Here is a 13,764-nt window from a genome sequence, read left to right on the forward strand (position 1 = left end):
GGGTCTTTCCCAGGTTCCATTCAGTTTGTTGATCAACAGAACAGAAGTTGGAACAGCATCAATTTCTAATCTGATGCTCCAATGTTTGTTATGTTGTGTTTGTGATATTTTAATTCTATTCTGCTTGTGTGATTTCAATTCTATCTTTCTAAATTCTATTCCATTTGTTCAATTTCTGTTCTAGTGTTTTTAGTATAGAATTTATAAACTACACAGGTTCTACATAACAGAATTTGAAACAGGATTTTTGCAGCGATGACCCCTCATAGTTTATAGCATGATCAATTGGCAGGGCATATAGCAATGAAATGTCAATCGACTGAAACGAAATGAGTGAAACCAGGGGAATGACTGAAATGAAACTGGCAAAACAAGCGAAACAAAAAAAAAATAAAATCATCGAAACAAGTGAAACCATTATTGGGAGCTAACCTTAAACAGGCTAACCCATAATTAACCTGACATTTCGGAGGCTAGGTTAGTAATTGCATAGCGTGCAAATGCTACTCAATTCTAGCACTTGTAGAAACGGCACCCTTTAATTTTATCTCCTGATTCCTATTACTGTCTCACGAGAAAATCAAGAAAGAGATACTTTGTTGTAAAAAACTGGTATTTGAATAGAAGCTACGGTTGAATGATTGGATTATTCAGCTTTAGTATAATATTCTATCTGTACACTTAAGTATTTTGGTCATGCAGCTGTCCATTTTCAAGGGTTTTTTTGTCTGTCACAATATTATCTTTCTGCCCTGAAAGGTCACTAAAGTCTTCACATGTTATATGATCATAAACTTATTAATATATTAATTTCTAAGCACAGAAATATATGGTACGTAGGTACCATGTGGAGACAGTAAATATTGAAATATTATAACTCAAGCTATCAATCCTTTCCTACTTTTATGTCCATCTTCCAGTAATAAAATTTGAGGTTCAGTGAAAAATTTCCTGGCTCTCACAATATGAGCCTTCCATTGCAAAAATCTTTCTGCGGCTTTCTTGGTGTCGTACTTCTTTCTGTTCTGGTAACTAACAAACATGGACTCGTCATCAATTCACTGCACTATGCTTCAAGTATAAAGGACTATAATGTTTTAAGTATCGTCTTCACAGGACAAAAACACGATCCATATCAATGAATCAGAGCTTGAGTATTAGGAACGGGACAAACATTTAATTAGTGCAATAAAAACTCTATTACTCCAGCAAACTTGCTGGTTCTGTCCCCGTGTCTTTCATTGGATCAGATGACTGAGACAATCCTTAAGGGTTGGCATTGACGTACGTAATAAACTTTGCTAGCAAGTACATGACTGAAATGAAAGTACATTTTTTCTACTGTAACAAAATCAAGTTTAATGAACCTGCACTAAAGCCAGGAATACCAGACTACTTTTATCTGTTGAAGATTATACTGAAATTCAACTGTAAACATGTACTTGCAGATGGCGTAGTGCGCACGCAAAATAAGACGCAAACGTTTTATTTCTTGGAAGCTTGACAGGAAAAATGGAATGGGCACCGTAAAAGTTAAGAAAAAAGATGAAAAACTTTAAAAGACGTGTGCTTACCATATTTTATGTAATGAAATGGAAGTGGCAAGCCTATTCGACACGTGTTTAGTTTCTGGATATGAGGAAAGTTATTTAGATTGTATTTTAGCTTAACTAGAGGAAAGCTGTCAAGGACGCTGAAAATGCTGTTGCAATGATTTTGTCATTGAAGCATACGAAAATTGGCTTTTATGTTACTATTTACCATGTAGTTTTAAGATCTTTACAAATATGTTTGCTTTTCTGTATGTAAAGGCAAATTCTAAATCTGTGAGGAAATACCCTTTCCTTCTTTTTTCAGAGAAATGCTGATGTCAGCATTTTTGTTGAGATTCAAGGCTAATTGTGATTAATTTATTTAAAAAATTCAACTTTTCTCAGTTTCAAAATAATTGTTGACACAGATTGATGTCAGGAATGAAACACCAATGCATCACTTCTTAAAATCAGTTAAAATAAACACATAACCTTGCTTTGCGATGCGAATGTTCAAGTCCTTTTCAGGGCACAGCAGCAAACAAAGTATAACTTACTACAGTTCATGGCCAACTGTATCACAGCTATAAGGTGTCTCCGACACTATATCAAACTGATTTGAGAATCATCAACTACAGAGGACACGAATTTCCACCATCACTAATGCTCCATTCAAAACTCGAATTGAATGGCCTCCATTGTTGACCACAACCACTGAGAATAGTTTTTCAACTCCTGCAATTTTCAAGGCAACATCCAAGCTTTTTGGCTCCTAGGGCTGCTCTGATGACAAAAACTGACTGGACTTTTCCAGTATTTCTTTAAGATTTGTGGATTTTGCAGTTCAATTTTGCTTTCGCTGTTAGTTTTCATTCTGTGTGAAGCGACTTTCAAGTCAAGTTTGACAGTGGCACGATTTTCCTCGACCAATCAGAATTCTTTGCAACACATAGCAACCAATGAGATTGCTGCATTTTGTATAGACAATAGATGACGTCAAATGGTTTTTTTTGTGTTCGCCAAAGTGAGCAAGACTGGCTTTCAAGTTATGATGAAAGATTCTGAAATAAGAAAGCTTTATCTGTAGTAGTTTGATTTCTTTATTATATAAAACAAATAGATTCCATGTTGCCGTGCGTCTGTTTGGTAATCTATCACAGAAGACGTCAAAATGTGGTAAGAACATCAGTGACACACTCAGCTATCGCCTTGTGTGCCACTAATTTGTTCTTACCACATTTTGACGTCATCTTTGATCTATTACTGAACAGACGCACAGCAAGATGGAATCTATTCGTTAAATAACACATGACTTTCCACTTGTTGGAAATCCTCTCAAGTATGCAAAATATCATGGATTAAGCAATATGTGTGACTGCTGTCTATCAAACCGTGTATTTTACCTTTAAGATAGAAAATAGCATTGATCTACAAAGGCAGTAGAGATCCACTTCATGGCAGTATGACTGATACAGCTTGACCATCCTGGAACTGAATACGGTTTGTACCATATCAGGCACCTTGATGGATTCACTGGTTGACATTTTAAGCTTTCTTTTACCGTATGCAACATCTTGAAGATAGTGTGGGTTACAAATAAAATCCAAGAAATGGTCAACTTTTCCCCCATCCAGTCTTCAGAGACTCCTTCACCCACAACTGCCCAATGCTTTCTTGCCTGATCAATCCTCCATGTCGTCAGACCTGGTACCATAGCTTTTAACTTCTATTTACTATAGTGTTGCACGAAGATGAATGAGATCGTCATTTTTGTGTACCATGACGTCGCTCCTTTGTGCAATGAAACTAGGGTCACAAAAATCTTATTTTCTTGGCTTGGCTCTTTAGTTGTGGAAGGCGTAACTCAGATGATTGTCTGGGGCAATACACTCCAGAGCTGTTTCTACTACCTCCTTTGATTTTCGCTTGATGTAAGAACTCGTGCTTTTTGCAACTTCTGAGATTGGTTGGTTTAGTTGAAAGCATACTAGACTGATTCTTCCATCACTCAAACTGCCAAAACATCTGTTAAGGGCTTGTAGTCCGTGATAAGCTTGGGGCGTTGGAAAATATTCCTCATCATCAAGATGTAATGACCGTACTAAGGTAAGTAATGGAGTCATGATGTCATCATACTGGCTCTCGGGTTTAGAGTATTCACCAGGTTGAACCTTTTAAAAAAGACAGTAAAATACATCAGTGAGTAAATTTAATTTGGGAGGGACAGTGGATGTCATCTCAAAATAATTCGCGTTTTCAAGTACATATGCCACTGAAGCCCAAACTGACTCAAGTTAAGAATTAGAAGAGGCCAAAACACCCATAGAATTGTCTATATTTTTGCTAGCTACGAAGAAAAATGATTTGTTGACATGTCATTTTGGCAGTTTTGCTAACCGCTTATGTTACAGGGGCAGTTACTGTATTTGAGAAATGTCGCTGAGAGAAACAATTGGGCTGGTTATCAAATCAAAATTTTGGCGAGTGGTAAACGAACAGCCACTGAAAGTTTCAGCATGAGAGAGTAAATCCACTTTTAAAAGAACCCTGGAGGGGCAAGGCATCTACTCCAGCTTCCCACTTTGTTCGTCCATGGGTATGTTAAGTCTGTCTGCCTCTGCATCCACTCAGATGCATTGTATCAGCTTTGAAGCTGATGAGTGAGGCTGGCAAGTTTCACACGTAAGTGCCTTTTTTTGGCGGAGTGACAAAGCCGCAGGGAAAACTAATTACCGTTCTTCTCGCAGCAGAGGCTCCGCCATTAAAACAAAGCACTCATCCCACCAGCTACGAAGGCTAATTTTGGAACCCAACTCTGACTTAGCTTCACCTGATTTTGTATTAGTATTATACTTACTAGTATCTAAGTCAGCCCGGCAATTACTATCTAAAGGATAAGGCAGTGTGGGTAGATGAGCTTTAATACCTGGGTTCTTCGTGGCCTTAACAAGGTTGATGAAAGTTCGTCTTCACTGAAGCTTTCTTTATAATTATCTTGTGTTTCTACTTCTCTGGTGGCCATCCCTGGATCCTTTGGAGAAGTAAAAAAAAGTTAGCTATGATTTTGACAAGGTTTGGTTTGTTATTCTGGGAATCAGACTGGGTCTTTCATTGATGGCTAACCGCTATACATATTCAATAGTCCCTGCATGTTCCTCTTGAAATGTATCAAGGATTTAGTTTCAACTCTTGGTCTTGGTTGTTGTTTTTGTTTGTGGCACCGTAAGGGAACAAACAGTTCACAACAAGTTTATTTTCGACTTACAGTCCAACAAGACCAAGCTGGGAATGTCAAGGAAAATGCTTGGCAGCATTTGGTTCAGAATGTCATAATTTGTGAAAAGAAGGGAAATTTTTTCCTCACCTAGAATATTGTTCCTTGTTTCAAAACAGAAACAAAGTTAACCCAGATTTGCGAAGGCGTGTTGAAGAAGTATTGAAAGGGTTGTCAGGAGGAAACCATCTGAGAGTAAACCAATGGTTGGGAATAACACCCTTTCAGTGCAAGGACACAAAACTGTCACTTCACGTTTTGTGTGACGCCTCCTCTAGAGCCTATGCTGCGGCAGCCTACATTCGTGTTGCAGATACAAATGGGGACGTAACAGTGAATCTTGTTGCTTTGAAATGTCGACTTGCCCCACCGAATGGAGACACAATACCTCGCCTTGAACTTCTTGGTGCCTTACTAGGAGTTTGACTCTGAATTCACTGAGATTGGAGTACAGTGGTGTCTTTAAGATTGATGATGAATTCCTTTGGACAGATTCCAGTGTTGCTCTCTTGTGGATAAGTCAGGGACTGCGTGTGGGTGGAGTGTTTGTCGCTAACCGTCTGGAAGAGATTACTGCTGTTGGTGGAGTGTGGTTGTGGGTTCCAACAAATGAAAACCCTGTGGACTTACCTACTCGGGGTATGACGGTAGCTCAGTTGTCTGACTCCAAGATTTGGTGGAGCGGCCCGGAATGGTTGAAACGACCTGAGGCAGAATGGCCGAAGCATCCAAAGAATGACACAGATGCTGCATTGTTGATGATGGCCGTAGCTGATAATCAAGAACCGAAATATGTGGAGGAAATTGTTGACCCACCCTGAACGAGCAAGTACCTTCGCACTTTGAGAAGTGTAGCTTGGATGCTACATTGGCACAAGTCTCCTAAAAACACCCAAAATATGCTGACCTTAGAAGAGTTGCAAAATGCCAAAATGGTCATCCGGAAACAAGTGCAAAGGAAGTTTTTCTGGAGGGAATTAGAGTCAATGGAAAATAGCCAACCAGTTTACCGCCAGTCTAGTCTGCGGTCCTTACACCCGTTCTTGGAAGGAGGATTATCAGGATGGGGGGTCGTTTGCAACAAGTGGAAGCGACCTTTGAGGAACTCCATCCAGTGCTCGTTTAGAAGTGTGGTGTTGTCAACCAATTGGTGCTTCATATTCACGAACAAATGCAACACGCCAATACTGCAACAGTTATTTCAGAACTGAGACACCAAGGGATTTGGATCCTGTGCTTTAAGAAATCAGTCTCATCAGTGATACGGAAGTGCAGGAAATGTAGCCGGTTCTTGGCGGCTCCTGCATCTGAACAGACACCTCCTTTCCCTAGGTGTCGGGTAACTTGCAAGCGTCCCTTTGAAACAACTGGCATGGATCTAGGAGGACCGTTATACCTGAAGAATAACAGCAAGGTCTGGTTCGTAGTATTTACCTGCATGTCAGTTAGAGCCATTCATTTGGAACTTGTGACGTCATTGTCTGTAGAAGCGTTGACTCAGGCACTGCAGAGATTTATGAACAGAAGAGGTGTCCCGCAGTTGTGCATAAGTGATCAAGGATCAAACTTCGTGGCAGCAGCTAAGTGGGTTAAAGAGAAGAATCTTGACATGAAGTGGCAATTTGTGGTGGAACGCGGACCTTTGTGGGGAGGAGCCTGGTAGAGGTTAGTGGACATTGTTAAAGGCCTGCTACGTCGCTCATTGGGCCATGATGTGCTTTCCTGAGAGGAATTAGTAACCACTCTAACCAAGGTGGAGAAAGTCATCAACCACCGGCCTATCACTTACTTGTGGGAGTCGAGCAATCCTGATGGTGGTGTTCCTATCCCTTTGTGTCCTGAAAAGTTCCTGTTGCCACCACGAGGAGACATCAAGGAAGAAGAAAGAGAACTAAACATCTCTGATGAATTTCAACGGAGAAAAAAGTGGCTGTCCTCCATGAATAAAATATGGAAGAAAGAATACTTGCATCAAGTGCTGGGTTCATGAGGGGAAGTTTGGAAGACTCTTCCAAATCCTTTAAAAGAAGGAGAAGTTGTCCTTGTAGCTGATGATGGAGAAAAACGTCTAAATTGGAAGATGGGGGTTGTCCAGCAGCTCATTCTTGGCAGAGATGGAAGATGCCGTGCTGCGATTGTCCAGGTGAAGTCAGGACTGCTAACCCAACCAATTCACAAACTGTACAAATTGGAGCTCTGAATCTGACAATCTCCCGCCCATTACAAGCTCACCAGAGAGTACTGAACAAGATGGTGGGATGTTAGACAGCGAGGCCGAGACAATGGAGGATGAAGATGAAGAAGCTGAATCTGAAGTTACCCTTCCACAGAGGACTTGGAGAGGAAGAGAGATTGTTCGTCCAAGTTGCTATAGGGACTGACTAAGTCGCTATAAGGACTGACTAAGTCACTTTAAGGACTGACTAAGTTGCTTTGAGGACTGATTAAGTCGCAACAGGCTACCGCAAGTTGCAAGGTGGAGGATGTTGAAAGGTGAACTTTCTAGACTAGCCGTTTTGTACTAGAGATCGGACGTGACATTGCGTGACAAGCAGAACATTCTAGATAAGTCGTTTTGTATTGTTTTGTAACCCGGATGTGACGTTGTACGAATTGTTGTACCCCCTATATGGCATTGTAGAAACATGTGCTCGAAGAATAAATATGGAGTTCAAACAGTCATTTTATGTCAAATTTTAAATTCGAGTCCGAGCAAGTGGAACAAGTGGACTTCATTTTATAGAAGTAGAAGTCTAATTGTGTCAAGTCTATCTAGAGGTATTCATGCAGGATGTAAGCGTTAACTTTGAATGGGTACTCTGGAAGTGCAAACGTTCATGCCTCGTCCACACTAAGCCAGAGAAATTTGAAAAGGGTGTTAATCACTCTGAAAACACATCAAATGTTTTTCGTCCACACCTTGGAGAAATTTGAAAACGCAACAGTCACCAGTCATTTTAGATTTGTGTTTGAGGAAATCGTGACGTCATCGTTTTGGAAAAGTTCCATTTTGAAAATGTTTTCCATCCACATTAAAACACAAAGCCGGCGTTTTCAAATTCCTCAGGTTTGAACAGTGTTTTTGTTTGAAGAGCACCCGTTTTCATGGGGCTTTATTGTGGACAGAATATCTAACCGTTGAAATAAAGCTGCATTTTCAAATTTCTCTGGTGTAGTGTGGATGAGGCCTCAGTATAGTTGTTTGTCAAGTATTACAAATCAAACCTGAAGGTCAAAATTGCTCAAATTAAGCACTGGTCAGTAAACACGTACTGAGTATCAGATAAGATCAAAATCTCCGGTGATATCACAAATTGTTCTTGCGGACAGACTGGTTGGTGGTTTCCACTGGAATGCTAGCAGCCTCGTACCAGGACTCTTCATTCCCCATGACCAGCGTTCGGGAAACGAGCGACCCTGGAGAGATCGGATTTGAAGTCCGAAAATATCGGACTTCCAGTTGAATTGTGCCTAGCTCATAAACACGTGGCTCAATCAAGTCGCTTGTGTTTGTCTTTAGCATGGGAGGGCACCTGTTGTTTTCTGCTCTTGTTTCATGCGCAAAAAAAACCAAGAGCCAAAAAAACTGGATGCTCTCGCAGGCTAGTTTTTCTTCCAATCATTTTTATTGTTTTTAAAGCCAGTGAAACTAAAGGCTGCAATGGAACTAGATATTCTTTGCTGGGGATACTCTAGGGAACTTGTTCATTTTATATTCTCCACCATTGGCACACCTACATTGGTTACATGAGCTGGAAGTCTGTCTGTTTCCCTCAACAAAGGAAATGACCCTCGTTTCTTCGTCGCCTTGTTACAACTTAAAATGAAAATATTGCTAAACTTTGCATTTCACAGAATCTTTACATATCATCGGAAACTTCCATGGAAAAGTCATGAATGTGTCCTTGTATATACTTATAAACAGAACCTGAAAATGCCGTTTTGCAACAGAACTTAAAACTCGTTTCTGTTTACCTCATTTGATAAAGAGAGAATGATTAATGCTCTCATTAAGACAGTATTGCCTTGATTTTTTCAATATTTCCAATGTCCACTTTTCACCCACATTTACTGCCAACTATTTCTTGGTGAACCAGAAACAAAAATGAAAAATGTTTAAAACACATGATGTCGTCAACCCTTGTCAAATGTAAAAGCATGATAGTTTCAATTGTAATGCCTTCTTATCCAAATGTTAGTTATGTTACTATGTTTCTTTGGTACCTTAGTAGTGAACACTGAACTACTGCTCGTACTCTAAACATGAAAATCAACCACAATATTCCCTAAACCAGATAATATTAAACATAAGCCAAAAAATATTTTAATTCATTAGTTCAATTCACGAGTTTGCTCACAGAGCACTCTGATTAGGAATAACGATTACTCACTTCTGCTTGAACAAGTTCTGCTGCTTCTGCTTCTTCTGCCTCAGGCTGTGTTGAAGAAGGACCAGGTTGGGAGAGTTGGGAAGAACTTGACTGCAAAATAATATTCAATCTTTTTTAACTCCAATTGTAGGCAAGAAATATTTTAGAAATTCAACTTTGATAAACTCACCTCATCCATCTCCGTAGGCTTGTCGCCTTCTTGCGAATTCAAAGAGAGAAGTTCATTTATAATCTAACAGATAAAAGAATGATAAAAAAGAAGTGTGAAATTTTCACACCTTGCAAATCACAGCCTCAAAGAAAACAGCACAAATACACTAAATACAGGCTGCAAGAAAAACAAAAACAAAAACAAAACAATTTTATAGCCATTACGAGTTTCCTTTAAGGAACTGATAGAACTAAAACTGAACTACAGCATGTGCTGCACGCGGAGGACCACATAAAACATGAACCACTACATATGGCATACAGGATTTCAAAGCGTCACGTTTTAGTTTTGAAGTAGAGAAAAAAATGTAAACCAAGGAAATTAAAAATGATAGTTTACTTAGCCAATAATAAGTCTTATAAAGTACCAAAAGATCACGCTTGAAAATAGGATGCTTGGAAAGTATGCATAGGTCAATGCCCATGAAATAACATATGGAAAACACTCACCATTAGACAGTCACAGCTTGAAGTAGATGGCTCTTTATCCTTCTTCCTCTGTATTGTCAGAGCCGAAGATGGCTGGAGGTGTTTCATCACACCTCCGACATGAATTGTTCTAGCAAAACAATCCTCCGTGAAGTGTTGCGAGCAAACGACAAAACGGCCTGGGGGATTGAAGTTTGCCCAGTGAGTGGAGATGAATCTCTTCCACTGAGCTCTTAAACTTGGGTTAACAGGGGAATTGTGTAGTGAAATTCCCACTTTAGTGTTGGAAGGATTGCTGCAACCCTGCACTACGCAATGACTAGACAGTATAATCTTTACAGATAGAGTTGGGAGGATATGATAGCTGAATAGGAGAGGAAGAAAACTCAATTGTTTCATCAGCAATAGTATGCAAGATATGAGGATCTGAGGTCAATTGCATCCATTTCTCATAAAATAATGATACCTGACCAGCTCTAAAGGACTTAGATATGGTATCAGATGATCCTTGATGTAACTAGGAAAATTAATTACCTGAGTTTTTAAAACTTCTAAGTTCTTGGTGAACTTTTTCTTGAATGAGGCTGAGCCCTGAGTTGCTGATGATTTGGAAGGATTGAAAGTCCTCCCTCTGTTCACAAAAAAATGCTTCTGCCGATATTTGTTGTTGTCTTGTTTACAATGGCCAGTGCTCCGTTTGTAGTGTCTGGCATCACAACTGTTGTTGGTCATGATCTTATTACTGGTTTTCAATTCTTGAATTGTTTTAGCTAAATCATTCCCAAAGAGGAGTTTCCCTGCTTTTCTGCTTCTGTCGCATGCTAGAAGGAAATCCTGATCAAGAAGGGTTTTAAGGCATCTTTTCTTTTGTAAGATAGTTCTGTACAAACATGACCTACCAAAGCCACAGAATCCAACAAGGGGTTTATCAATGCTTTGTAGCTGGGGATGGTTTTGTTTTCTCTGTGCTCGAGAAGCTTATTAGTTGTACAAATAATAGCACTAGACACTTTCACAAATGTGTCTTGTAATGTCAAAGTTCTAATGTCTAAGCATTTGACATTTGCCGGGAGTTTGTTCCAAATTTCGTCATTTACTTTGGAAACAAGCACATTGTCACAAATACTTGGCTTCTTATATTTCTGGAGACTATCCTTTCTCTTCTCCACAGAATACTCTGCATTAAATTTCCCATTTACTAACTCAGCAAGGCCACTTGCAATTGGCAGGCCTGTGTCCTGTGAGCAACTCAGGAAAGAGCTGATTGCAGACAACAAACTAGCATTGTCAGGGTCTCCATCCTCCATATCCTCAAGGACGGTATCGTCTATTTCATCAATATCACCACCTCCAAATAAACGACAGGCATCTGCCTGGCTTGCATCATGGTGATGCTGTGTATTTGCTTTCTCTGAAGCATTGTTTTCATCTTCGTCAGAGGAGGTTGCGTTGGCTTTCTGTGAAGCCGTGCAAGATTTCCTTTGTTTGGATGTCTTTGTTTCATTGTCAGGAGATGACCATTTGTGGCTTACTAGCTTTTGAAGCAAGCTGTTGCCCGAATCGATGCTAGCTTTCATACTATTTAGCACAGCGATGAGAGTGCTAGACTCTTGCTCACTTTGCTTTTCCGTGATACTATCTTCAACGTCAGTGGCGTTCATTTCCCTTTGAGAGAAAACAGAAAATGCGGCAAAACACAAGGTAACACAAAACCACTTCAATACGGTGCAAAAAGGCAGTATAAAGACCCAACAAACAGCATGAAAAACTTAAAAAAAATCTGTGGAAAAAACACCTCTTCGCCTGCTCAATGCAAAAGCACAACACAGCTATAATACTGGGTGCCAACACAAAAGTGAACAGTGTAAAACTTTTTAAGCAATTAGGTTGGGTTCCATTTTACCATGAAGCGAAAATAAATAAGTCAATATTGGTATATAAACAGATTTTAGGGGAGTGCCCATCTTATCTTACCCAGATGCTCATTAGAAATGCAACGTGAATGGAAGAACAAGCAGGCATGTTCAATTAAACTTTGTCTGCCCTCGATTCAAACGGGAGTCTGAGGGTGGAAGGTCTTTCACAGTATCGACTAACTGCCCCTTGATAGGATGCTTGCCCATATCAAAAACCAAACTAACCTTTCAGCTTCAAAAAAATCCATTTTTAAACATTTTATGGACAGTTATAAGGAATTGGACCCTTTTATCATGTAAATTTTTAATTTTAGATTTTCTTGTTTTAATTATTAGACTTGATCTAATACTTTGCTTTTTATTATGATAAAGTTTCCATATAATGTGCGCTCTGATTGGCTGAAACAGCGTGCTTTATCAAAGAACAGAGCACGGGTTGATAACGGTAAGTTGGCTTTCAAGGTTTTGCTTTGGAATTTTGACAAATTTGACCCAAATTAATTATCCCCTGTGACTCAGACAAACGCAATGGAAACAAGCTAGTTGTCTGCAGTAGATATGGCTCATGGAGACCATTGTTAGCAACAGTAGTGTTAAAACTGTACTAAAATAACAAGTTTTGCTAGATTCCCACAAACAAAACACGTAGGGAAATAAACAAATTCTCAACCTAAACAGTGCTTTGATAAAAGACATTATATTTGTTACGATAGGCTCATTGAAAAACAGTAAAACTAAACCCCTTGAAATAAATGTCTCTATTGATCCCATTAAAATCTTAGGAACGTACATTGCACATGACAGCAATAAAAACAATAACCTGAATTTCTTTCTTAAAATCCAAAAGATGGAAACCAAATTAAACATTTGGTTGTCTCGTGACCTCACTCTTATGGGAAGAACCCTACTCACTAAAATGTTAGGAATCTCAAAATTGGTATATGCGGCCTGGAAAAACAAAAAAGATAAAATTAAAAGAGAAGTTCTTTTTCAAGAAAGGAGAAAAGGTGGTCTTAATTTTCCAAATTTTGCCATAACAGTTAAAGCGCTCCATTTAAGCTGGATCGGAAGACTGTTAGAAATAAAACCATTCTACTGATCTTGGAAAGCTATTCCAAATTCTTTTTTCGAAAAGTATGGAAGTCTCAACTTCTTACTCAAGTGCAGTTACAATCCAAAGAAGTTAGACAAAAGTGTATCGTTATTCTACTTAGAAATGCTAGATTACTTTAAGGAATTACACCAGGTCAACCAAGATAGCTACGAAAGTGACCTTATTCTTTGGAATAACCATACATAACCGATGAAGGCAAATTGCTTTTTTGGAAGAGGTGGACTGAAAATGGAATTTATTACATTCAAGATATTTTAAATGAAAATGGCAATTTTCTTACTTTTGAAGAATTTAATCAAAGGTACAATATGTCATTAAATTTTTTAAGCTTTTTTCAAATCCTTGCATTTATTCCACCAAACCTCAAATCAAAGGCGGCTTCCACGCTAAGACCTAAGAATTCTGTTCTCTATAATTCTGACTTTTTTTGACTTTCCCACTGAAAAATCGGTTTTTCTTTCTAAAATGAAATGCGAAGACTACTACCTTCTTTTCCAAGAAAAATCAGAGGTTACACCTACAGCCATCAAGGCTTGGGCCCAACATTACTCTGGCATAGAAGATAAATGGGAAAAATTATCCAAAAATATACCTCACCTCTTGGCCGACAACAAATTGAGACAATTCTCCTTTAAATTATTACATCATATTTTAGTGACCAAAAAGGAGCTTAAGAGGTTGAAAATATCCGAAAGTGAAGATTGTTTTTTCTGTAAATCCTGATTCCTTGGAACATGCATTTCTGGAGTGTCCTGCTGGCCTAAACTTCTTTCAAAAAGTCCTCACATGGTTCAATAATAAGCACAGAGTTAACTTTACACCATCTAAAATACAGCTACTATTTAAGGACTATGATCTTCCCCCAAATACAAACCCAAACCTCACCTGGAGGTTTGGG

General features: G+C 39.0%; 4 protein-coding genes across 5 annotated transcripts in view; 1 reads left to right on the forward strand and 3 right to left on the reverse strand.

Moving 5' to 3' along the window:
• The window catches only part of LOC145486746 (uncharacterized), a 26,467-nt gene extending 23,355 nt beyond the window's left edge, over window positions 1–3,112 (reverse strand). Inside the window, exon 1 of the mRNA XM_081465457.1 lies at window positions 3,094–3,112. The gene's annotated coding sequence lies outside the window, so the exon portion shown is untranslated. The remainder of the gene's footprint in view (window positions 1–3,093) is intronic.
• The window catches only part of LOC145486742 (uncharacterized), a 307,059-nt gene that overhangs the window by 91,980 nt on the left and 201,315 nt on the right, over window positions 1–13,764 (forward strand). The window lies entirely within an intron of this gene.
• The window catches only part of LOC145486752 (uncharacterized), a 102,177-nt gene that overhangs the window by 33,595 nt on the left and 54,818 nt on the right, over window positions 1–13,764 (reverse strand). The gene's annotated exons all lie outside the window — the stretch shown is intronic.
• LOC145486739 (uncharacterized) overlaps window positions 2,904–13,764 on the reverse strand; it is a 38,376-nt gene continuing 27,515 nt past the window's right edge. The window contains exons 3-7 of one of the 2 annotated variants that reach the window (XM_081465452.1): window positions 9,858–10,015; window positions 9,367–9,429; window positions 9,198–9,287; window positions 4,459–4,563; window positions 2,904–3,703 (exon numbers count right to left, since the gene is read on the reverse strand). In XM_081465452.1, the coding sequence (XP_081321578.1) occupies window positions 3,377–3,703; window positions 4,459–4,563; window positions 9,198–9,287; window positions 9,367–9,429; window positions 9,858–10,015 (743 nt within the window). In that variant the 3' untranslated portion in view covers window positions 2,904–3,376. Of the gene's footprint in view, window positions 3,704–4,458; window positions 4,564–9,197; window positions 9,288–9,366; window positions 9,430–9,857; window positions 10,244–13,764 lie in introns of those variants that run through there. The other variant, XM_081465451.1, reaches the window with a different exon arrangement.

This window comes from Orbicella franksi, chromosome 5 (assembly GCF_964199315.1).
Source record: "Orbicella franksi chromosome 5, jaOrbFran1.1, whole genome shotgun sequence".
Lineage (NCBI taxonomy): Eukaryota > Metazoa > Cnidaria > Anthozoa > Scleractinia > Merulinidae > Orbicella > Orbicella franksi.